The 25,432-nt window shown below is 44.5% G+C and overlaps 1 protein-coding gene and 1 pseudogene across 1 annotated transcript; one reads left to right on the forward strand and one right to left on the reverse strand.

The window, feature by feature from the left end:
* Window positions 1-9,157: 9,157 nt before the first annotated feature.
* On the reverse strand, window positions 9,158-10,110 carry LOC106010784 (uncharacterized; annotated as a pseudogene).
* Window positions 10,111-12,838: 2,728 nt separating this feature from the next.
* Ppp1r14d (protein phosphatase 1 regulatory inhibitor subunit 14D) lies at window positions 12,839-25,412 on the forward strand. Its single transcript, XM_087207497.1, has 4 exons — window positions 12,839-13,820; window positions 23,606-23,689; window positions 23,859-23,891; window positions 24,107-25,412. The coding sequence occupies exons 1-4, from the start codon at window positions 13,563-13,565 to the stop codon at window positions 24,170-24,172; spliced, it is 441 nt and encodes a 146-aa protein (XP_087063623.1). The 5' UTR covers window positions 12,839-13,562; the 3' UTR covers window positions 24,173-25,412.
* The last annotated feature ends 20 nt before the right edge of the window (window positions 25,413-25,432 follow it).

Below are 25,432 nucleotides of genomic sequence, written 5' to 3' on the forward strand. Positions count from 1 at the left end.
GACAGGATTTTATCCCAAGCCACACTGACATAAAAAAACACATTGTTACTAGACTTGGTGGCACACGCCTGTAATCACAGCACTTAGGAGGCTGAGTCAGGAGGATGGCCAAGAGTTTGAGGACAGCCTGAGACTGAGACCCTATCTAAAAAAACGCATTGTCCGTGGGCAAGGGGGCAAGGTGTGCATGAGGTTGTATGGGTGCCAGCCCTAACCAAGGTGGAGCTGAGGCGGTGGTCTCCAAGGTAAAGAGTATAAGAGACAGGACATCCGAAAGATGCAGGGCCTCAGGTTCTGATGCCGCGCCAACTACTCTGAGGACGACCAGGTGCCCATGCAGCAGGTGCACCAGTGCATCCAGTGCGGCTGCAGACCTCTAGCTCAAGCCCAGGCGTTGGTGACCAATGAGTTGGGAGAGTTCTAGGTCTCTCTGGCCCTATGTACCGTGCATTGTGATCCCAAAGCCAAAGATTCGATGGATGCAGGGAAAGGAGCTTCAGGTGAAACAGCAGTTGTGTGGCCAGGTGTGTGGGTGACCACATGAACCTGATTCCAACTATGGCTAAGAAGATGAGGGGGTCTCTCTCCTCCTCTGGGAAGTAACAGTCACTGCCAGGGGCCATTGGGCTGAGGGCAGGAATCTATTTAAAAAGAATGATGGGAGGGGTCGGGGATTTAGCTCAGTGGTTTCACTGCCTGCTGTGCAAATTCAAGGACCCAAGTTCGATCCCCGGTAAGAAAAATAAAAAATAAATACATAAATAAATAAAAAGAATAGTGGGCCGGGGATGTAGCTCAGTGGCGCTGCGCCTGCCTTTTAAGCACAAGGTCCTGAGTTTGATCCCTGATACCGGAAAAAAAAAAGAAAAATAAATAAAAAGAATGGCAATTTTAGTCTTTTAAGTAAAACTTATGAATAAAGAAACTAAGGATTGTAGCAAGTTTAAGACATTGGACTTGCCTCTGGATCATGATTCCTCTGTTTGGATGGATCCTAGAAAGTGAAATGGAAAAACATTGGTGCTAAATTTGGGTCAAAGATAACATAAGAGAGTGTTTTAGGGCCTCATTTTCACATGGCAGGACTATTGCAGATAGCTAAGTTAGTTAGAAATTATTATAAGGCAGTTTGACAAAGCTGGGCCCTCAGCATAGAAAAAAAATTGAGGCACATTCACTGGTTAGCATTATAAAAAGAGAAAAGGTTGGGCTGGGGATTTAGCTCAGTGGTTCTGCTGCCTGCCTTGCAAGTGCAAGAGTTCAATACCCGGTACCAAAAAAAAAAAAAAGGAGAAAAGGTACTACACTTACCTACCTCTCCCAGTGATGAACAGCAGTGATTGATATTCTAAATAGATATCAATCTCCCTAGCCATTTCCTTTCCAGAAATTCCCTGCATGGGACATGTTTTCCTATTTGGATCCCCTTTTAATCAATATCACCTGGGTGACTGTACTTGTAATCTTATTGGTTGGTCATGGTTTTGCCCCACCCCATGCCCAAGTTGTGATTTTCCACTGGGTCTTATAGTTTTGTCCCACTTTGTATATCTCATCGCCTCACCTCGTGGCTTTATCATATAAAACACCTTTGAAAAGTAGGGTGAGCGGGCAACCCACTTTCTGGCCCTCCTTCTGTCTCTCTTAGACAGAAGCTATCTTTTCTCAATAAAGTTTTCCTACCCCGCCCCCAGTACTGGGGATTGAACTCAGGACAGGCAGGTGTGGCGCCACTGAGCCGCATCCCCACCCCAGATTTTTCCTGCTCTTAACCTCCGTTGTTCCTAGGTAGAATTCATTCTAGAGAACACTAACTCTTTGCGGATATCTAGCTGGTTTGGGAGTTACATCTATTCCTCCCATACCAGAACCTTATCCTGGCAGTAGAGATCTCCCTGGTGTCATCCAGAGCCCTCCAAGGCACAGATACCAAGAGGCTGACAGGATCCTCCAACCACCTGTGACCTGGTGGAGTCTCTGGACAGGTTTGTAGCCAGCCTGTTTACCAGAAGTATTGCCATACCACTTTCTGCGCGCTGTAAAACAAAATCCAAGATACTAATTTAGAAGGGGAAAAGGGTTATTAGATCTTTGTTTTGCCTTTTTTTTAATATGCAAGACATGAAGTGGATTTAAGATGTGGAGTTGAGAGGGAGAGCAGTTTAGATAAGCACTTGGGAAGGTTCCTTGCGAATATTTGTTTCTAACCATCAAGATGGATGTGCACTTCTTGAAATTTTCACGCTGCGTCTTTCAGCCTGGAGACCATTTTGAAAAGATGAGAGTTGGTGCCACACACAGTATGGCAAGCAGAGCTTCCCTCGATGGCCCATGGGCTTTTGTGGGAGGGAAAATCTGGCAGCCACATTTTCCCCTGCAGGGTAAAGGGTTTGGATTGTGATGTAGATGCTGGTATCCAGGAATGAACAGTGATACAGGAACTGCTGGGAGTTAACAGAGCCTAGAAGTACTGAACTGGAAGGAATCTGGTTTTTACAGCATAGAGTGAAATAAAAGCCTGCACTTAGTAATGCTTCCTCAGCCCCCTGAATTAAAAGCACCTTACTGGGATAATCCCCTGACAACAGGAAGCTCAGAAAGTACTCAATTTGTAACTGCTTTAGAGCAAGGGGTGGGACAGTCCCCACTGTTACTGAACACCGATTTTGCCTGGGCCCTTTGCAGTGTGCAGTGTTCCAGCCCCAGGTGGACATCTTACCCTTTGTTTTTTGTTTTGTTTTGTTTTTTGGTACCGGGTATCAAAGTTGGGACCCTGCGCTTTTGAGGCAGGGGGGCGGCACCACTGAGCTAAATCCCTGGCCGACCCTTACCTTTTGGATAAGGACCTGTTGTCCTTTTACCCAGTCACTACTGCTTGAAATGATAATATAGTCTGCCTGGTGGCTGCCTTGAAGCAGTGATATATTTTCCTAGTGATTTGTTTTTTTTTCTTTTTCTTCCTTCTTGCTTTTTTTTTTTTTTGAGACAGGGTTTTGCTTTGTAACCCATGCTGGCCCTGAACTCACAGTGATCCTCTTGCCTCAGCCTCCCAAATGCTGGAATCACAGGTGTGCGCCAATATACTTGGGCTTAGTGATTTGGTTTTAAAATAGTTTCATTCTCCCACCCCACACCGCCCCCTGAAAAACCCCATATTGTCTACACTGTTTTGCCGCTGCTTTTAAAAAGAAAACTACACCTGAAAGAAGAGACTATAAGGCCTGCCATCCAAGTGGTGAACGGTGGGAATATGGGATCCTTTCTTCTTCTGGTATGTGTTTATTTTTTGCAGTATGGGGGATTAAACCCAGGACCGTTGCACTGGGCTACATCTTCAGCCCATTTTTTATTTTTTATTTTGCAATAGGGTCTTGCTGAGTCAATAAATTGCCCAAGCTGGGCTTGAATTTGTGATCTTCCTGTCTCAGCCTCTCGGAGTGCTGGGATTACAGGATATGCCATCAAGCCCAGCTATCTTTGATAATGCAGAAATAAGGATTTTTGATAAGGAATTATGGGCAAGGCATGGTCCCTGAGCTTTCAAGGCAGGTGGCAGAACCACTGAGCTAAATCCCCAGCCCAGAGATGGAATATTATTCATGATTAGGCCACTGTTATTAGTTTAACATTTATCTGTTTATTTATTTTTTTCCAGAACTAAAAAAAAGATTTTATTTATTGAGGGCAAGAGGCTGCAAACAATATAAAAATCAAAAGCTTATCAGCATTTAACTAACTTTCCTTTCGCTGCTTATCCAATGAGAGTTGGATGTTATTTGCACATTTTCTAAGGGTCCTGATCTGCTCATTGAGTCTTTATACAAGGGGAAGCTGAGGGGCAGATTCCGTAAGTGGCCCTTTGGGAGAACTCATCAGGGCAGGAGTAAATGTTCAAGTCTGCCTACTTCTTTCCCTTCTGCTTCATGTGTACTACAAAATAATCGTTGCACGCAGTGGTGAGGCCTGCGATTAGTGAAAAGAAGCTCTGGAAGCCCACTGTGCCATCTTGGTACTGGTCCAAATCCTTCCTGATCTTGTCCATAGCCAGAGGATCTTTTAGATTTTCCAAAATCCCAGGGAACTCCTTTTCCATGAGGACTCCCAGGTCCTCCTTCTTTAAGTAGCCTTTGTCCCTGGCAAATTTGTGAAATGTAAACATCATGGTTTCCACGGCATGCTCCATTTGGGATGGCATTTTGGTGAAGTCTGTTGAAATCTGGGTGTGCAGGCTGCAGACGGCAGGCAGGTGGCAGCTTTATTTGTTTATTTATTTATTCACTTGTTATAGTACTGGGGATGGAACCCAGGGCCTTCACAATGAGCTACATCCCCATCCCTTTAAAATTGTATTCTGTTTTTACCTTTTAAAAATTCTAGGGGCGGGCTGGGGATTTAGCTCAGTGGTTCCAGCGCCTGCCTGGTAAGCATGAGGTCCTGAGTTTGATGCCTGGTACAAAAAAATTTTTTTTCTTATTATTTTTATTTTCCTTTGCTTTGGTTTTATTACCCTTACTTTTTATTTGTTTTTATCTTTACAAACCTTGATGTCAAGGGCTGACTTAATAGATTGCAGGCAGGTAGCTGCTCTGCTATTTACAAAATCCAGACTAAAATTTTATTTATTTATTTATTTACTTATTTATGTTCGAGACAGGTTCTCTCTAAGTGGGCTAAATTGCCCAAATGGGCTCAAATTTATGATTTTCGTGCCTCGGGCACCCAGAGTACTGGGGTTATAGGAATGTACCACCAGCCCTACTCTAACTTTTATTTAAAGGAGATAGGCCCTCTCAGATACAGCTAGAGCCCTTACAGGGTATTTTAGAAGAATTCTTCTAATGTCAAAAGTGCCTAAAGTGGGCATGATGGTGACGTCTGTAATCCCAACACTCTGAGGAGTTGAGGCAAGAGGATCACAGGCTCAAACCCAGCCTGGGCAATTTAACAACTAATGAGATCCTGTCTCAAAATAAATAAAAAGGGCTTGAGACTGTAGCTCAATGCCAAGGCCTTAAACTCAGTCTCTAGTCACACACACACACACACACACACACACACACACACACACACACACAGAGTGCCCATAATTTACCATTGAGGTAGGTAGACCCTAAATGTCTCCCAATGAGCCACACATCCTGGCATTCATGCCCTTCTGTCCTCTCCCCTTATGTGTAGATGGATCTAGTCTCTTGCTTCTAATGAATGGAATACAGCCAGAGTCATGGATGTCACTTTTTTACAAACAGGCTGTAACTTTCTCTCACCTACTATGTAGTCCAGACTGGCCTTGAACTCTCAGCAATCCTCCTGCCTCAGCCTCCCAAGTGATTGGTTGCACCATCATGCCCAGCTTAGTTTCGTGTATTCTTTGGCCCTGTAGTTACACCTCTAAACATTTTTCTTACGGGAAAGAAATCAAGTATATTAACAAAGGAATAGTTACAAGAATATTCAGAACAGCCAGGGATGTAGCTCAGTGGCACAGCATTTGCCTGGCAAATGGGAGGTCCTGAGTTGGATCCCCAGTACCAAAAAAAAAAAAAGAATATTCAGAACAATGTTTATAATGGCAAATGGGTAGGAATTCATTTATCTAATAACAAGGATTGAGTGACTAAATCATGAAATTACTCTTACTAGAACAGATTGAAGCCAGGCTTAGTGGCACATGGCTATAATCTGAGCACTGGGGAGGCTGAGGGAAGAGGTTTGCTGCGAGTTCAAGGCCAGCCTAAACTACATAGCGAGACCCTGTCTAAAAACAAAAAAAGAATGAAATCCATGAGCAAATGAGTCTAGAAAACAATAGAATGACTTGCCCCAAGTATTTAAAAAAATAAAATGGAATGGAATTTAAAATGCATATCAGGGTAAGGGCAAGATTTGCTTCATAAAAAATTTTAGTTTCTGGCTGGAGATCTAGCTCAGTGGTTCCACCACCTGCCTTGCAAGCACAAGGTCCTGAGTTCGATCCCCAGTACCAAAAATCCCCTTTAGTTTCATATGTGTATGTGTTGCAATTTTATTTTTATTTATTTATTTTTTAAAATAAATTTTATTGTATCCTCCTCAGCCGCCCCCTGTATTACAATTTTAAATAAATTTCTTACTGTGAGTCATGGTCCAAATTTTGAAAAACTGCAGTATTAAAATATAGTGCCACATGTGGTGGTGCACATCTGTAATTCCACCATTCTGGGAGGCTGAGGCAGGAGGATTGCAAGTTTGAGCCCAGCCTGGGCAATTTAGCAACTTTGAAATCCTGTCTCATAAAAGAGCTGGGGATATAGATTGGTGTGAAGGCCTTGGTTCAATCTCCAGTACTGGAGAGCACAGCAGGGGAGAAGGAGAGGGAGAGGGAGAGAGAGGTGGAGTCGGATGGAAGGGATTAGTGCTGGCCTCTCTGAATTAGTTCTCACAAGAACAAGTTGTAAAGCGAGGTCACCCTTTACCCAGGGTGTTCTTGGCCCCTCCTATACATAGCCAGTTCCTTTTCCTTGCCAGGATGCCAGGGCCATGGTGTTTATAACTTTCAACCACCAGAATCATGAGCCTGATAAGTCTTCCCACTTTATAAGTGACCTAGACTCTTGTATTGTGTTGTGGCAATAGGAAATGGATTAAGATGTATGGTGGGATTGTGAGGAATTATTTATTTAATTTTTTTTCAGTACCGGGGATTGAACTCAGGACCTTGTATTTGCGAGGCAGGCGTCGTGCCACTGAGCTAAATCCCCAGGCCTATTTATTGGTTTTTTGAGACAGGGCCTCGCTATGTAGTTCAGGCTGGCCTTAAACTCACTATGTAGTGCAGTCTAGCCTTGAACTTGTGGCGATCTTCCTGCCTCAGCCTCCTAAATGCTGGGACTACAGGTGTGAACCACCACACCTGGAATTATGGGGAATTTTTTAATGTTTTAGAAATTTTAGAAAAGTTTTTTTTTTCTTGCCCTATAATTCTGGCTGGCCTTGAAATTACTATGTAGCTCAGGCTGGCCTCGAACTTGTGGCAATCCTGCTGCCTCAGCCTCCCCAGTGCTGGGTTAGAAAAGTTTAAAAAATAAATGTCCTTCTTTTATAAAAACTTTTTTAAAAAGAAAGAAAAGATATTTAAAGACAGTGTAGCTCTGCTAGAGTAAATCTTCTCCTCACTTGACACCACTGCTGGACTTGTGGCAGGCGAAGAAAGCAGGCCTGTGGCTTCTTTGTCTTCCTGCCCTGCAGGATCCTATGGCTCTGGTCACTTTTTCTTGCACCGTGTCTCAGGGATTAAGCTCTCTTATCTTGGGCAGAATACTGAGGAATGGTGACCTGTGTGCCCCGGATGTGTGGAAGAATGTAAATGAGCAGCCTCGTGCTGTAAGTAATGGTTCTGGCTCTTCCAGTGTCATCGAGCATCACAGTGCCTGAGCTAGGTGCCCATGGTTCCAGATGAGAAACCAGGCTCAGGTTCACTCCAAACATGAATCCTGGACAGGGAATGTGGAGACATCTAGGAAGTTGGCATATTGTTGTGTCCCAGGCCATTACCAAGTTCTGTTAAACATTACTCCCTAAGTAGTTCTCTAATCTGTTCACATCTTGACATCAGCAGTGCTACTTTTCCTGCCAGGCTCTAAGGTGATGTCCTCCTTACTGGTCTCCACAGCCCTTCTATGCCTCCTGGTCCTCTTTCCATGCAACATCCAGGGCAGGAGGAACATTTAAATCTGAACATGTCAACCTGTCAACCATCATTGCTTCTCTTCAGTGGCTGTCTAGAGCCTTTGCAATGGAGACAGAACTCATCAACATGGCTCACAGGAACCCACATGGGTCCCTGGCTGTCCCATGGCTCCCTTTTCCCATCCCTTTGTCCTCTGTTCTAGCTTTATCAACCCTCACCTATTAGCTTATACTCACCTTGTCCCTTCTGCCACAGGGGCTTTGCACTTGCTCTGCCTTGTACCAGGGCCATTCCCTTTGGAATGGCCCTACTAAATAACTCCTACTAAACCTTCAGAACTTAGTGTCTTAGTCATTTTCCTCATTTCTGGGACATAATATTTGATACAGGTTAAAAGTGGACAGGTTTATTTTGGTTCACACTTTTAGTCCATAGTTGACTGGCTCCAAGGCAGGAAGGCACAGAAGGGTCTGGCAGAGGAAAGCTGTTCATCCCATGGCAGGCAGAAAGCAGAGGGCAAAAGGAAGAACCAGGCATCTGAAATGAAAAGACACTTTTCAGATGAAGAATTAGAAATGGCAAATAAATATATGAAGGGCCAGGGATTTAGCTCAGTGGTGCTGTGCCTGCCTCACAAGTGCAAGGTTGGGAGTTCGATCCCTGGTACCAAAAAAAAAAAAAAAGGAAAAATTTTCAACATCACTGGTCATTCATGAAATGCAAATTAAAACAATGCTGTGATTCCATCTCACTCCAGAAAGAATGGCTGTTATCAAGAAATCAACCAATAACAAATGCTGGAGGGGCTGTGAAGAAAAAGGAACCCTTCTCCCTGTTGGTGGGAGTGCAGACTGGTGCAACCACTGTGGAAATCAGTGTGGAGATTTCTCAAAACACTAAAACTAGAGGTTCCATTTGGCCTAGCTATAGCTTTTCTTGGTATCTTCCTGAAAGAATTAAAAGCATCATACCACAGCGATATATGCACACCCATGTTTATAGTGGCACAGTTTGTAATAGCTAAATCTTGGAAACAGCCCAAATGCCATCAACTGATGAGTGGATAAAGAAGATGTGGTTTTCTTATACAATGGAGTACTACTCTGCCATAAAGAAGGATGAGCTTCAGACATTTATAGCTGCATGGATGGACCTTGAGATCATACTCTTAAGTGAAATAAATCAGACATACACATTTAAATACTGCATTGTTTCTCCAGTGTTTGAGAAACTGAAAGTGGAAATAAGGACTGAGATGTATAATGGACGTTGGGAAGTGGGAAGAAAATGTTCAAATGGGAAGAGAAACAGGGGAGGAGGGAGGGAGAAAGGAAGGAAGGGACAAGAAAAAAGTGAAAATAGAAGGAAAAAATGGAAACAAAGCTTTTGTACCGAGGGAGGGGAGGGGACTTGAGGGGGGGAAAGGGATACAATTAAATTAAATTTATTATTTTTTAAATTAGCCCTATTACCAACAATATTTATTATTTATGAGGTTTCTTTCTCCTCATTATGTTTTCTTTGATGCTGAATAAGCTGTGAGCTGTAATGATAGGTTTTCCCACATTCACTACACTTATAGGGTTTCTCCTTAGTGTATAGAAGTCAATCTATATTCTCAAATATAGAGTAACTTGAGAAGTCTGTCTGAAAGTTTTCCCACATTCGTTGCATTTATAAGGTTTCTCTCCAGTGTGGACTCTCCAGTGATCAATGAAGTTTCGATTAGAAGTAAAGGCTTTCCCACACTCATTACATTTGTAAGGTTTCTCTCTATGATGAAGTCTGGTGTTCATGAAGGGTCTTACTTAAGATGAAAGCTTTTCCACACTCATCGCATTCAAAGGGCTTCTCCCCAGTGTGAATTCTCTGATGGTCCATTATCTTTGTATTAGAATCACATGTCTTCCCACATGCCTTACATTTGTAAACTTTCTTCCTTTGTGCATTCTCTGATGTTGAGTGAGGTTTGAACTCTGGCTAAAGGCTTTCCCACACTCCTTACATTCATACATCTTCTCCCCACTGTGGATTCCCTGATGCCGGATGAGGTGGGACTTTCCGCTGAAGGATTTCCCACATTCACTACACATGTAGGGCTTCAGCCCAGTGTAGATTCTCCAGTGAACCGCAAGGTTGGAACTATGACTGAAGGCTTTCCCACACTCCTTGTGCTTATAGGGTTTCTCTTCGGTGTGGATTCGCTCATGCACTGTGAGGTTGGCACTCTGACTGAAGGCTTTCCCACACTCAATGCATACATACTGTTTCTTCTCAGCCGCAACTCTCTCATTTGTTGTGGGCTCATCGCACCAACTATCATCTTTTTCAGATTCTTGGTCACTGACAGCAGTGTGTGTTTTGTTGTCCTTAACTGTCTTGTTTTTGAAGCTTCTTGTCTTTTTCATTTTCTCATGCTTGGAGCATTCCAATGGTCTCTCTAGTCTTCTTCTTCCTTTCAGGGAGCTTTTGAGAATGTGACCTCCTTAGCAACACTTCTGTAGGTTCTCTTGAGAGTACAATGTAATTCAAATTTTTCAAGAATAATGCTTTGGAATCAACTCCTCCTCAGAGCCAGTTTCACCACTGAGGCAAGCTGTAAGCCTTTAATCTCCAGTGTCATTTGTTTTGGTCCCTCTGAGCAAGGGTCACATGGTCTTTGGTCATTAGCTGAGTGAAGAATAGGAGGAAACACCACGAGTGCCACCAGCACATCTTGGAATGGGGTGGAGGAAGAACTGCTAAATTTATTTTTAATAGGGCTGGGATTTAGCTCAGTTGTGCCACATCTGCCTAGCAAACTTAAGGTCCTGAATTCAATGCCTCGTACTGGAAAAAAAAATTATTAAAAAAAAATCAGAGTCTTGTAGGCTAAGAATTTATTGTTTTGTTTTGTTTTAAATAAAGTATAATGAAAAACCAAAAAATAAAAAATAAAAAAACCAGATAGGCAGAATGATTCAATAAGCAAGATCTAGAATATGCTGCACGTTTAATTCAAGAAAAAATTCATAGACTGAATGCCAAAGGTTGGAAAACAATACTCCAGGTGACAGCAACCTGAAAAAAAGCAGGGGAAGCTATTTTATTTGCAGACAAAGTGGATTTCAAGCCAAGACTGACTAAGAGAGACAAAAAAGTCACTACATCCTTGTAAAGGGAACAATCCAAGAGGAAGCAATGACGATCATAAACATATATGCACTCAGTAACAGTTTACCCAAATCTATAAAACTATTCCTTCTCCATTTAGGTACAGGAAATAGATAGCTAGATTCACCTCTCCAGGGTAAATAAAGCCCAAGCCTCCTGAGACACCAGAAGATGAAAAAGAGTGACTACGAATGTCCTACACCTGTGAACCTGTAGCAATTGCAAGTTTCTTTTCAGAAAAGAAAACACCAACCACTCTGTTGAACCAGACAAGTAAAATGGTTCGCTCCTTCTAAGTAAATGTGTGACTAATCTTGTTACTGTCTCGTTTGCTACACTTAAGGTCCCTGTTCCAAGGTATAATATGACATCTTTTGTTTGTTTTTTCATTTCTTTTGGGATCATCCTGGATTATTCAAAGACTGCCTCTAATAAAGACAACAAACAGCGACTACTTAGATGAGACCTTAAAGCTAATCACATTTTTCTCCTACCATCAACAGCCACCTGTTGACAGGCGAACGTGCCCAGAGGATTGCCGTCCTTCAAGACCAGACAGACTGACTAGCCACAGTGGCCATACAACATCACAGGGCCCCAGATCTCCTAACAGTAAAACCAAGGGGCTGAGTTTGTTCCCTTAGAGAAGAATGTAGTTCCTATGTCAATAGGTTCAACATAGTGTAAGATACAGGACAAAAATTGGCTGACTGTGCTTCCAAGATTTGTGAATCGTGGATGTCCTGGCCAAATATCAGGGATTGGGGGTCTTGGTTACTGCCCTGGACATGGCCTTTATTAATGCTTCTTGTAACCTTACTATAGTAAGTCCCTGACTTATGAACGAGTTCCGTTCCAGGAGAATGTAAGTTGGATCATTCCTAAGTCTGACAAAGTGAGCCTTAGACACCTTTGACACAAATATTCACTGTATATTGCTTTGTGCTTCCTAGCAGTCCCCTCCACATCACCACTGCTTTTCCTCTTGCTTCCTGTTATCCTGGGTTCTGCCCTTGTGCTTGCCAGGCAGGCGGGGTGCCACTGAGCTACATCCCTGGCCCCAGTAACTTACTGTATTTAGACCTTACACACTTAATCTTGTAGTCAAATATCTTTCTGCTGCTGCTGCTTCTTTTTTTTTTGAGACAGGGTCTCACTATGTAATTCAGGCTGGCCTTGAATTCATAGTGATCCTCCTGCCTCAGCCTCCTGAGTGCTGAGATTACAGGCATGCACAACCACTCCTGGCTTTTTCTTTCTTCTTGTTTGACAGCCATCAAACCACTGGTGGTATCATAACTCAAGATCAGAACCTGCTTCCATAGCCACCGTTCATCAAGAGGTCCTTGGAGGAAAAGCTCAGCTCCCTTGAATTCGTAGATCAGTCAGAGCAAGAGTTCCTTGGTCTCGGTGTGGGTAGCACCCTGTCAATTATCCCTGTTAAACACACCTAGACGGGGGCGAGGGGGATTTAGCTCAGTGGTTCCGGCGCCTGCCTCGAAAGTGCAAGGTCTTGAGTAAGATCCCCGGTACCAAACAAAAAACAAAAAAACCCACCTAGAGTCAGTGGGAGGCACCTAAAGCAGAGGTGTCTGGTCTTTAAATTCTGGAAGCCTGAGATTTCACCAGCCCCCTTCTTCCTGTTTCTGTTGCTTTTCTGTTCCCCCAGCACCTTTCTTGGTCTGTGTTACACCTTTGTTAGGACGGACTGGCCCTGAACGCAACTTCCCATGATCTTCAATAATAGCTGCTTATTACTTACTACTGGGTGTAGGCTTGGCAATTCTTTCCCCTTCATACACAGGAACCTGGACTATTATTGGCCCGTTCAACTGTAACACCTTTAGAATACAAGTATGTTAAGAAGTATTTATTCATCCTAGGTCCAGGGATTTAGCTCAGTGGTGTCGCACCTGCCTCACAAGGTCCTGAGTTTGATCCCTGGTACCGGGGAACAAACAACAAAAAAGAAGTATTTATTCATCCTTGACACCTGGGCTGAAGTTGGAGCTGCATTTCACCTGTGACTGGAAGGAGCTGAATAAAGGAAGGTCACATGACAATAAACATGGCTCCCTCTGCTGTTGCCCCTAGGGCACAGACGCGGTGGATCTGGCTTGATGAGTTAGACTTCAGTGCACACAGGCCAGGCAGATATTGGCCCCATTCTGATACACCCAGTAGGCACTGACCCGGCTCAGTTCATAGGTAACCAACTCCATGGACTGTGAAGACTCTGCCCTGGAGGTGCCATGCTGAGCAGGGGCCCTCACCAGCCCAGAGCCTGTTCCTTAGGGACTGTCCAGCTGACTACAGCTGCTAGGGACCCAGAGTGGCTCTGGGCCCAGGATGGTGGCACGAAGAGGGCTCCCAGATGAGTGACTTGGGTCCTGTCTCTGAGCTCACTGTGGAGCGCTGCACCTTTCAGGGCCCAAGAGGTCCTCCTTCCTCCTCCTGGGGTCTGGCAGTCTCTGGCTTTTGCTTGTTTGCAGTTTCTGTCACTGTGGGCCCTAGCAGCTGCAGGAAGGCTGGGACGCTGCTCTGGAGTGCCACTGTCTGGCGGCGAGGAGCAGGAGTCTGCAGTTCCCAACACCTTGCCGCCCTTTGACCCCTACCCTCCCTGGGATCCTTGGCCCTCCTCCGCCTCCCTCCTTCCTGCTGGCTTCTCCCTCCTCATTGCCCTCCGTGCTCCTGCTCTGACTGCTGGTTTCCCCAGCTCATTGCCCAGGCCGGTCCTTCCATGCTGTCACCGAGCCCTGTATCCTGCACATCTCCCAACCCGGACAGGGAGAACCCGAGCAAGAAGGTCCAGTGGGCTTCACAGGGGAAGAGAAGGACGTCATCCACAGACTCAGAGTCCAAGTCCCACACAGACCCCTGCAGGCTGGCCAGGTCCCGGAGGCCCAGCCGGCTGACGGTGAAGTACGACCGGGGGCAGCTGCAGCGCTGGCTGGAGATGGAGCAGTGGGTGGATGCACAGGTTCAGGAGCTTTTCCAGGTGGGTAGCACCTGGGCCAGGGGATGGGGACCCTGCCCAGAGAGCTGCAGAGGAGCTGAGGGCTGATGTGAGATGGGCCCACGGAGGGAGGGTGGGAGGGAGAGGCCTTGGGTGTGCCTCTATATTTGTGATCTGGGGGAGATCTTTCAGCATCCTTGTGACTCAGTTTCCTTATCTATACAGTGGGGCTATTTATGCCTTTTATATGTTTTTGGTATAATTTTATTATTATTATTATTATTATTATTATTATTAATTTTGGTCTGGGGATTGAACCCAGGGCCTTCACACTGAATTACATCCCCAGCCCGTTTTTCTTTTGAGACAGAGTCTTGCTAAGTTGCTAAGTTCCCTGGTCTGGCCTCAAACTTGCAATCCTCCTGTCTCAACCTCCCAAGGCAGTGGGATTACAGACGTGTGCCACTATGCCTGGCTTGGTAAGATTTTTTGAGCCTCAATTGACATAAAGGGAGCATGCTTAGCCAAGCTATTTTGCCCTGTTTTATGTCTTAATTTATTTACTCTTATCCTCAACACACAGACATATCTAGAATTACATTGTCCTATACTGTAACTATCAGCTATGTGTATCTACTAGCTTTAAATAAATTAAAATTAAATAAAATTAAAAATCCAGGCCCCCGGTCACAGTAGCCATATTTCAAGTGCCTCCTAGCCCTCTGTGCCATGTTGTCCATATGGATGTGAACATCTCTACTCTTTCCAAAGGGATGGCACAGGGCTGGAAAGCAGTAACCAGGGGAGAGTGCTGATGCCACGACCAGCTCGTGTGGACCCTGGGTCTCCATCTCCAGGCACCACCACCCACCCTGTGGAGAGCTGGGTCTTGGCTGCTGGCCTCTGGATGTGGCACCTGCTTACTTAGACATCTCTAAATTCGGATCCCAGAGTAGTAACAACTTTGTCAACAAGAAGAGCTTTTGAGTACTTAACTATGTGCTAGGCACATTGCCGGTCCCTGACATTTGTTATTTCATTTAATCTTCCTAACAACTCCATTGAGTAGGTGCTATTTTACAGCTGGAGACTGGAGGCTTAGAAATCTTAAGTAATTTGCCAAACATCACATGCTAGGAAGCTACAGGCCCTGGATGTCCACATCTAAAATACTTAGAGAAAACCCTGATGCCCAGCTCCATCCCAACTGAATTGAAATCCACTAAAGTATGGCCCAGCCCTGGGCAGTTTTTAAAAGCTCCACAGTTGGTTCTAACATGTGGCTGAGCTGACAAGCACTAGACCAAGCCTGAGACCCAGGAGTCCTACTTGTCCACATATGAGGGGCTTGTTTCTCCTCTTAGCTCCGGCCCTGGCTTTTTTTTGTGGAGGGTGTTGAGACAGTGTCACATAGTTCAGGGTGGCCTTGAACTCACTACATAGCTCAGGCTGGCCTTGAACTCAAGGCAATCCTTCATCAGCCTCCCAAGTGCAGGGACTACAGGCGTGAGCCATCTTTTCCTTTTGGGAGGTAAAGGCCTGTTATCTTGTGGGTAAGGGTAGTCAGTGGTCCTCTGGTGTGTGTGGGGTGATGAATGGGTCCCAGCTACTCTTGCACTCACTGGATCATGTGTCACTTCATCTGGCTTTGACCATATACCCTGCGGCATCCTGAGCCTGCTTATGGAGGAGGGGACGGGAAGCTGGGAAGGCAAACTTTCCTGCCTCATTCGGCTCTGACCTTGCAGGGCACCTCCACTGCCCTTCTCTACTTTCAGCACTTCCCCTGGCTCAATTTCTTTTTTATTTTATTTTAATTTTAATTACTTTTTATTGAAAACTACACTGAACACTGAATGTCCACCTTGATAATAAACACAGTAATAACTCATACTAAAACAAAACATATACGACTTCTGATCACCATTATTTTTTTTATTTGAGACAGGTTAAAGTTTTTCTTTTGCCACAGAAACAGGAATGTACCTATACAAATTCTCAGGATAGGCCACCTTTTTAAACAAAAAGGTAGTGATTCACAAAGGACCAAATATTGCAGAACATTTAACTAGACGATATGCATCTAATAGGATGAACATAGTCACATCTAATAATACATCTGAAGTGTTCATGTATAAAATAGCACATGAAGAAAATATCATTTTTGTTTTTGTTTTTGTTTTTTGAGATAGGGTCTTGCTATGTAGTCCAGATTGGCCTTGAGTTCGAGGCTGGCCTCGAACTCACAGTGATCCTCCTGCCTCAGCCTCCCCAGTGCTGGGATTACAGATGTGCACCACCATTCCTAGAAGTAAATAATTTATTTTTTTTTTTAATTTTTTTGAAGCAAGATCTCCTTTGTAGTTCAGGCTGGCCCTGAACTCACTATGTAGCCAAGGCTGGCCTCAAACTCATGGCGATCCTCCTGCCACAGCCTCCCGAGTGCTGGGATTACAGGCATGCGACACCACTCCCGGCTAGAAGTAAAGAATTTGTCAATGTCTAAAAAAGTGGGTTTATTCATAGACATCTGACAAATTATCATAAAAAGTGTTTTCTGAAGCATATGGAAATGTAACATTATTATTTGCTTTGATTTGTTTTGTTGGGACAGGATTTCACTATGTAGCCCATTCTGGCCTTGAACTTGCAGGGCTCCTCCTGCCTTAATCTCCCAAGTGCTGGGTTACAGGTGTGTGCCACCACACCCAGTTCACATTATTCTTTTTGAACCCTTACAGTTCAAGACTTTCCACTCAGTAGAATAGCTAAGGATTTGAAACTGAGTTGAGTACACTGTGTGAAATTTAATACTTTGTTTTTCCTTCCTTCCTTCCCTCCTTCCTTTCTTTTTTTTTTTTTTTTTTCTATGCATCATCAGAGGGTATTACTGAACTAACATCCAACTTGCCCACTTAGTCTGCATTCCAGATGTGAGACAGACTTCTGTGTACAGGAACCTGTACTGTATTCAATCCTATGTGTGTAGACATCTGATACAGGCAAGCAGTTTTCTCCCAATTTTGTAGTAATTTGATCTTCCTATTAGCAAAAACAGCTAATACCCTGGCTCAGTTTCTGTTTCAGATGATTCGTTGTGCACCTGCATGGAGTCTCATATTTCAGACACTTCAGGGCACATCCTGCCAGGTGGCAGAGAAAGACAGTGGCCAACAAACTTTGATTTGCAAGATGAAAGTGGAGGAGCAGGAAGCTGTACAGTAATGAGCCCATAACACTGGAAAACAGGCTGTGTGGGAAGACCACACCCAGGCAATGACTGGAATAAAAAGCCTGGCCTGTGGTTGTCATGGTGATTGTCCAAAGGTGCCAGGTGACAGTTCCTCTCCCAATACCTGGCCTTTTCAGCAGGAAGTAGCCAAGTGCTTGGGCAGGTCCCACATGGCTGGACATCTTGGGCAAAGGTAAAGGCAGTACACTGTCCAGCCTTACCCTTTCTCTGATCTAGTTCTGGCTCTATGGAGTCCCACATGCTCACCTTGGGAGGCATCACTGGGAATGGTTATAGGGATATCAGAGGAACCAAGTCGGGGATCTGCATCTCCTGTTGTCCAGAGGTAGCTTATGGATTTGGCTTCTATCCAGGGGCTTAAATACCCATGCATTTCTCCTATGTCAAGGAGACCCTTGTTCAACAACATGCCCTGTCTAGTTATCATCTCCTATTTCTTGTCTCATCATGGCCAGACACCTTAAAGGATTTGTCCACACTCACAGGCTTATTCACTGTTTCCCTTCCTGTCACCATTCAGTACCCTGAAATCTGGGTTCTGCTCCTACACTCTACTGAGAGCTCTGCTAGAGGCCACCAATCACTGCCTTGGGACTGAATATAAAGCACAGATTGGCAGGAGACACTGTTGGATACCCTAGGGCTAGGGCTTTTTTTTTGGTAGGGGGGATCGAACTCAGGTCCTTGCGCTTGCGCAGCAGGCAGTGAAACCACTGAACTAAATCCCTGGACCATAGGGCTTTCAAACATCCCTTTCCTGTAGCCTCCATGACAGTCTTTCCCTGGTGAAGGCTGGCATTTTGACACAGCCCTTTTGATGTGGTGACATTTTTAAACTTATCTATTATACTTCCAACCTTAAAAAATTATTATCAATGAAAAAAATATTGTTGATGCATATGTGAAACAAACATTTTCTTTTTTTCTTTTCTTCAAATTTTATATATTTATTTATTTTTTTGGTATCAGGGATTGAACTCGGGACCTTACCCTTACAAAGTAGGTGCTGGAACCACTGAGCTAAATCCTCAGCCCCCCCTTTTTTTTTTTAAACAAACATTTTCTAGCTCATCTGAGCCTTACTCCATTGGTGGTCTCCATTAGAGATTAGGAGTAAAAGATTTGTGTGTGGAGTAGAGGTTGGAAAGGGGGTCAAATTAGGCAGCATCTGGCAGGAAACACCAAATATAATTCAGTCACAAGCTCACCCCACTTGTTCATCTCAGCAATGCCAAGCACTGAGCTGTATCTCTAGCCCCCTTTAAAAAAATTTTTTTTTAAAAAAAATTTGAGACAGGGTATTTTTTATTTATTTATTTTTTGTACCAGGGATCAAACTCAGGACCTTGTGCTTTCCAGACAGGCATGGTGCCACTGAGCTAAATCCCCGGACCCAGGGTCTTCTTTTATTGTTGTTAAAAATGGGATTCCAGGGCTGGGGATTTAGCTCAGTGGTTCCACTGCCTGCCCTGCAAGTGCAAGGTCCTGAGTTCGATCCCCGGTACCAAAAAAACCCAAACAAACAAACGACAAAGAAATGGATTCCCTGATTTTTTTTGTTTTTTTGGTACCGGGGCTCTTTTTTTGGAACTCAGGTCCTTGCCCTTGCGAGGCAGGCGCCAGAACCGCTGAGTTAAATCCCTGGCCCTGAAAGCTCTTTTCGATTCTGTTCTCCCTCCCACCCTCCTGCCATGATTCCCCCTCTCATCTTTTTACCTGCAGTGTTAAACAGGCTTTTGGTTCCATCCAGCAGAGTTTTCATTTAAAATATATTTTATGGGCCCAGGATTTAGTTCAGTGGTGCCACTGCCTGCCTTGCAGTTGTACCATTTGGCTCTTATGTCCTCCCTTTTTTCTTGTTACTGTGCTCATATTTTTCTTATCTGCTAATTCCATCATTTCTGTAATCTCTGGGTCTGCTTCTGTTGACTGTTTTTTCACACAGTCAAGGGTCTCTTGCTTCTTGGTATGACTAGTAATTTACATTTATTTATTTATTTATTTATTTATTTATTTATTTATTTATTTATTTATGATGGTGCTGGGGATTGGACCAAGGGCCTTGTGTTCTGGATTTGGCAAGTATTCTACTGCTGAGCTACACTGGAAGCCCAACTAGTGACTTTTGAGTGGATATTAGACATTGTGGATTTTATGTTGAGTAGCAGGATTTTAAAACAATCTTCCTTGAAGGAGTGTTGAGCTTTGTTCTAGTAGGTGGTAAAGTTATTTGTGGTTGAGTTTAATCCATATGAGGCTTGTTTATCATTTCTGTCAGGGATAGTCTAAAGTAGCCTTTAGTCTAGGGAGTAATTTACTCCCCCTGAGCATGACCCCTTATGTCTCTACTGAGTCCCTGCGTGGTCAACAGCAACTGTCCGCTTGTTTTGGTTTTAACTTGCCTTTTAGTCCTTCGTACCATCTGGGAACAATGTAGACTTTGAGGTACTGCTTTCAATGCCTCATACTACTTGATATTGGGAAGTTTTACTTTGTGAATGTACATTTTCATGTTCCACAAGGATTCAAGAGATACAGACTTCTGGAGGTTTCTTTCTGCATAATTTCCTGTAGAACTTTGTCTGGCAGCTTCTAGACCCCTCACCCTGACTCAGCCCTAATCTCTGTCACGTCAATTTACCAAGACCCCTGTTCTCTGCTGGGAATCTCCCTCTCTGCTCTGTGGTCTGGAATCTACTCCAGGAAGAAATGTGAGGCAGTTCTAGAACTTACTTCTGTTTCCTTTCTCTCTGGGACACAGTTCTAAGGTAACTATTGTCCAATGTCTGAAAATATGGTTCATAGTTTTCTAGTTACTTAAATTAAAAGAATAAATCTGGTCCTTGTCATTCCATCCTGACTAAGCATATACAGTGTATCTGTTTTGTTTTTTTTTTAAGAGCAGGAAAAATTTATTAAGAGAAAGATAGCTTCTGTCTAAGAGAGACAGAAGGGGGACTGGAAAATGGGTCGCCCCTCTCTGGTTTATTTTAGCTTTCAGATCTCAAATTATATGTCACTTCTTCCAGGAAACCTTCCTGAATCCCAGGCTTAATTAGGTTGTCTTTCCCCAGCCCCCATCAGGCTCCTTCATGAGTATTTAACTGCCATTTCACTCATCTGCATCCAGCAGGAAACTAGAAACTTTTTTTTTTTGAGATGGGGTCTTACTTTGTAGTTCAGGCTGGCCTTGAACTCACTATGTAGCCCAGGTTGGCCTCAAACTCTCAGCAATCCTCCTGCCTGAGCCTCCTGAGTGCTTGGATTACAGGCATGTACTACCACGCCTGGCTTCCAAACTATAAACTTTAAGGGCAGGATTATGTCTGTCTGTCCTGCTGGCCTAGCCTGAGTTTGGCACGGAGTATGCACTCCATATATAGGCATAAAATAAACAAACGAACCCTGAATAAGATGAGCTAGAGATCAAAGACGCAAAGGGGGAAAGTCTAGAGCTTAGGGGAAAGTGCTAATTAAGCATTATTTATTTTTGAAAAGGTATGGAAGGACCAGAAGTGTTAACACTGGTTACCTCTTGCACTGAGGAATGAGAAGATAGGTGAGGTTTCTTTTCTTTCATCTTTTTTATTTATTTAAGTGGACAAAATTAACTTTATTCAGTTGTAACTGACATAGAATAAAATGTGCTCGTTTGAAGTGCTCAGTTAGATACATTTTGCCATATGTAACTACTACCCTAACAAGATAAGGAACATTTCCATCACCCAAAAAGTTCCCCAAATAGCACTTGCCTTTAAACAAATGATATGCTTTAAACACTTATGTCTGTTTCATATGACTTACTGACTGCCAGTGATACGCTGTCATTTTTTTTTTGTACCCGGGATCAAACTCACAACCTTGCGCTTTTGAGGCAGGTATGGTGCCACTGAGCTAAATCCCCAGCCCTAGTGATATGTAGGTTCTTTGCAGCTAGGGTTTTTGTTTTGCTCACTGAAGTTTTTGTTTGTTTGTTTGTTTCATTACCAGGGTTCAGGGATCGAACTCAGGACCTTGCGCTTGCAAGGCAGGTGCAGTGCCACTGAGCTAAATCCCTGGCCCATCACTAAAGTTTTGAAGTTTACAGTGCCAGTTAAACAGTAGCAACTGAAAACATACTTGTTGGATACATAGGTTTCAAAGGATGAAATAAGCAAATGGAAAAGGTGAAATTTTCAAACCACTGAAAAAATGGAGCCACGTTCAGGGACACAAGCCTGCAATCCCAGTACCCTGAGGGGCTGAGGCAGGAGGATTATGACTTCAAACCCAACCTAGGCAATTTACTGATTTAGTGAGACCCTGTCTCAAAATAAAATAAAAAACTGGCAGTGGTGATGAACACCTGTAATTCTAAAACTGAGGAAGCTGAGGCAAGAGGGTCTCACGAATTGGAAGGCAGCCTGGGTTACATAGTGAGTTCAAGGGTAGCCTGAATTACATAATGAAACCCTGTCTGGAAAAAGTTAGTCAGTGTCTGGGGATGTAGCTCAGTGAAAAGGCCCTGGGTTCAATCTCTAGTACTGAAGAAAATAAAAAAGTAAAAGCAATTAAAAAGTGTTATCCAGGGCCGGGGATTTGGCTTAGTGGTTTCGCCGCCTGCTGCACAAGCGCAAGACCGGAGTTCGATCCCTGGTACCAAAAAAAAAAAAAAAAGAAAAGAAACAATTGCAGCCAGATATGGTGGTGGAGCACACCTGTAATTTCAGCACTCAGGGTGTTGAGGTAGGAGGATCACTTTGAGTTCAAGTCCAGCCTAAACTACATAGTGTGACTGTCTCAAAAAAGCAAAACAGGGGCCGGGGATTTAGCTCAGTGGTTCCGCTGCCTGCCTTGAAAGCACAAGGGCCTGTGTTTGATCCCCAGTACCAAAAAAAAAGCAAAACAAACAAACAACAATACTCCCCCAATCATACACATTAGCAGTCACACCTCCCAGCCCATTTCCAGACCTACGTGTAATTTTGTCTCTATACATTTGCTGATTCTGAACATTTTATATACACTGACTACATGAAAATATGTGGCCTTCTGTAACTGACTCGTTCATGCATGTCGTAGCATGAATTGGTACTTTATTCCTATTTATTGCTAAATAATACTGTACAGCTACACTGTATATATATTTTTTGTTGTTGTTGATGGTGGTGGTGGTGGTGGCGGCGGTGGTGGTGGTGATTGAACTCAGGACCCTTCGCTTGGCAGGCAGGTGCAGTGCCGCTGAACTAGACATTTTGGTTGTTTTTGTTTTTTGCCTGTTGTGAATAATGCTGGTGTCAACATTCATGTGCCAGTTTTTGTGCAGACTTTTTTTCATGTCTCTTGAGAATAGACCTCGGCATGGCATTGTGGGCTCAGGTGGTATCTCTATTTCACTTTTTAAGGAACTGCCATATTGGTTTCCAAATCAGCTGCACCAATTTATACTCCTACATACAATGTATATAACTCTGACATAAAATATAAGACGTTCTTGCCAAGTGTAGTGGTTCACGTCTGTAATCCCAGTACTTGGGAGGCTGAAGCAGGGGGATTAAAGTTTGAGGCTAGTCTGGACAATTTAGTGAGTCCCTGTCTTAAAGAAAAAAAGAAAAGCTGGGGATGTAGCTCAGTAGTAAACCACCACTTGCCTAGCATGCATGAGGCCCTTGGTTCAATCCTTGGGACAGAGAGAGAAAGAGAGACTGAAGTTGTACTTGACACTCCCTGTCTTAATCTCCAGTACTGTAAAAATAAATAAAAACAAAACAACAAAAAGAAAATTAGGCCCAGGTGTGGTGGCGAATACCTGTAATCCCAGTCCTGGGGGAGGCTGAGGCAGGAGGATTGCCATGAATTCTAGGCCGGCCTAGACTATGTAGTGAGTTCAAGCCCAGCCTGGAAGACATAGCAAGACCCTCTCTCAAGAAAAAGAAAAATAGGGGCCAGGGATTTGTCTTAGTGGTTCTGCCGCTTGCCTTGCGAGTGCAAAGACCCGAGTTCAATCCCTGGTACCCCCAAAAAAAAAAAAAAAGAAAAATAGATACTTTTTTTTTTTGTTTTTTTGTTTTTATGAAACAGGGTTTTGCTAGGTAGTTCAGGCTGGCCTTTAACTCACTGGGTAGCCCAGGCAGCTTCAAATTTGAACTGATCCTCCTGCTTCAGCTTCCCAAGTACTGGGATTACAGGCATGCACCACCACACCTGGCAAGAATAGACACTTTTTAGGGTCTGGGGATTTAACTCAGTGGCACCAAGTGTGCCTCGCAAGTGCAAGGTTCTGAGTTCGATCCCTAGTACTGGGAAAAAAGAAACCAAAAAAGAATAGACACATTTATTTATTTATTTATTTGGTACCGGGGATCGAACTCTGGTCCTTGTGCTTGCGCAGCAGGCAGCAAAACCACTGAGCCAAATCCCCAGCCCTACACTTTTTAAAGAACCCTAAGGTGGCATATGGCTGTTTGGTAAATGTTTGTGGAGTGGTAATGAATGGATACTCTGAGTAAGGTGAGGAGCAAGGGCTGACCATGGGACGTCACAGGGCTTGGAGAAAAGTGAGTCCTTGGAAGTAACCCATGTTGTTCCCAAACAGGATCAAGCAGACCCCTTTGAGCCAGAGATTGACCTGGAGGCTCTCATGGAACTTTCCACCGAGGAACAGAAGACTCAGTTGGAGGTGGGATGGGAGGCTGGTCCCAGGGGCTGGTGGCTGGGCTTGAACCCAGGGCAACCCGGGAACCCAGGCTTTGGTTCCTTGGGTGGGAGGGGAGAACCTATTTGGAGGGATGAATGTGTGGGAAAGTGCTGTGGCTTGGGCATCCACTTTACCCTTCTCTTCTACCTAGGGCATTCTCCGAAACTGCCCCCGGCCCACTGAGGTAAGGGATGTTTGGCTGGTCTGGAGGTGAGAGCAGGCCTGGGGGAGGGCTGCTAATGAAGATGATGAAAAGGAGCATTGGAAAGGAACACTCAGCCCTGTTCCTTCTGCCCTTTTCTGGCTCTGGGGAGGTAGGGTCAGGGAGTAGATTAGGAAGGGCAGGGTGGAGGGTGGCTGTGACCCCATGCCTTGATCTCACTCCTGTTTACCCCTCAGCCTTTTATCTCTGAGCTGCTTAGTCAACTCAAAAAACTTCGGAGACTCAGCCGGCCTCAGAAGTAAGCCCGGAAAGACTGTCCATCCTCGGCAGCCTCCGCACTGCCAGGCCTGTCATGACCTCCTGGATCCTGGCTGAGTGGGAAGCAGCTCCTTGGGACCCAAACAAGGACCAAGGAAGATGAAGGACACTTGTATACCTTGTGTGTATGTGCAGTCACGGCTGTGTTCTCTGGGCTGGGCTCTCTCAAGCTAGTCCTAGCTGTTGCCCAATGCTTTCCTTGACAGCCGTATGGATAAAAACTTAAGGAGACCCAGCTAAATGGAGTGTGGGCTGTCTGTGCTGAGGGGAGGGAGAGTGTGAAGTGAAACCCCAAGACCAACATCCTAAGACTGTACCCACAACTTCCCCACCCATCCCATCCATGCCAACAAGCCTTGAGAATTCAAAGGTGAAGGTCACAGCTCTGGGTTTGTTTTTTTTTTGGTACCGGGGATCGAACTTGGGACCTTGTGCTTGAGAGGCAGGCGGCAGAATCACTGAGCTAAATCCCTGGCCCGAAGCTCTGTTTTGAAGAGATCACAACTTAGTAAAGCTCAAAGGCCAAGCCCAAGGCACCTGGCTAAGACACATCATCCTGGCATCACCAGCAACAGGGGCCAAGACTAGTGAATCCCAGGGAGGAAGGTAACAGGAAATACCTAGCTGGATCTGGGGCCATCCGAGGCTAATCCTTTCTTCCCTCACAGTTGATGCAGGAGGCCTCAGACTGAGGTATCTTTCTTGAGTTGGTTCCAGTCAGGAGCAGGAAGAAAATATGAAGAGGCCTTGCTGAAGAGTGTACAGGGTACAAGTTGGGTCAGAGAAAGTTATTAGGAGACAGATGCTGGGTCTGAATGGCAGGAGCCCTGGAAGGTGGGGTCCCTTGAGTAAGGGAGGAAGCAGGCATGTCTGCAAAATTGTTCCTACATGCAGTTTGGGTACTAGAAAGGTGAGAAATCCAATATGGAGTCTGGGGGCTAAGTTGGGCTGCCCAGAGCAGGAAGACCGTTCACCTGAATGAATATTCATGCTCAGCTCCCAAGGCCACGGGGATGGGTACAGCCGTTCCTGCTGGCAGAAACTTACAGGATGCTCCATGCTTTTCTCTCATCCACAGGACTATGCTCATAGCCTACTCTATGCTTGTCATCTCTCACAGGGCCAGGCTTAGGACCCACAGGACTCTAGAGATAAGAGATGCTGGAGGCGGAGGGGGTAGTTCAGTGGGAAGCATGCTTAGATGAGTGAAGACCTGGATTCAATCCCTACCACCACCACCACCA

Source organism: Heterocephalus glaber, unplaced genomic scaffold (genome assembly GCF_053883595.1).
Source record: "Heterocephalus glaber isolate CG9 unplaced genomic scaffold, H.glaber_assembly_v1.0 deba00000809, whole genome shotgun sequence".
NCBI classification, from domain to species: Eukaryota; Metazoa; Chordata; class Mammalia; order Rodentia; family Bathyergidae; genus Heterocephalus; species Heterocephalus glaber.

What these genes read in the sequence shown, in the direction of transcription:
- Ppp1r14d (XM_087207497.1), top strand. Translation starts at nt 13,563, where the DNA reads ATGCTGTCACCGAGCCCTGTATCCTGCACATCTCCCAACCCGGACAGG. An exon ending in AGGTTCAGGAGCTTTTCCAG is followed by an intron (nt 13,821 to 23,605) that starts GTGGGTAGCACC and finishes GTTCCCAAACAG; the next exon opens with GATCAAGCAGACCCCTTTGA. An exon ending in AACAGAAGACTCAGTTGGAG is followed by an intron (nt 23,690 to 23,858) that starts GTGGGATGGGAG and finishes TCTTCTACCTAG; the next exon opens with GGCATTCTCCGAAACTGCCC.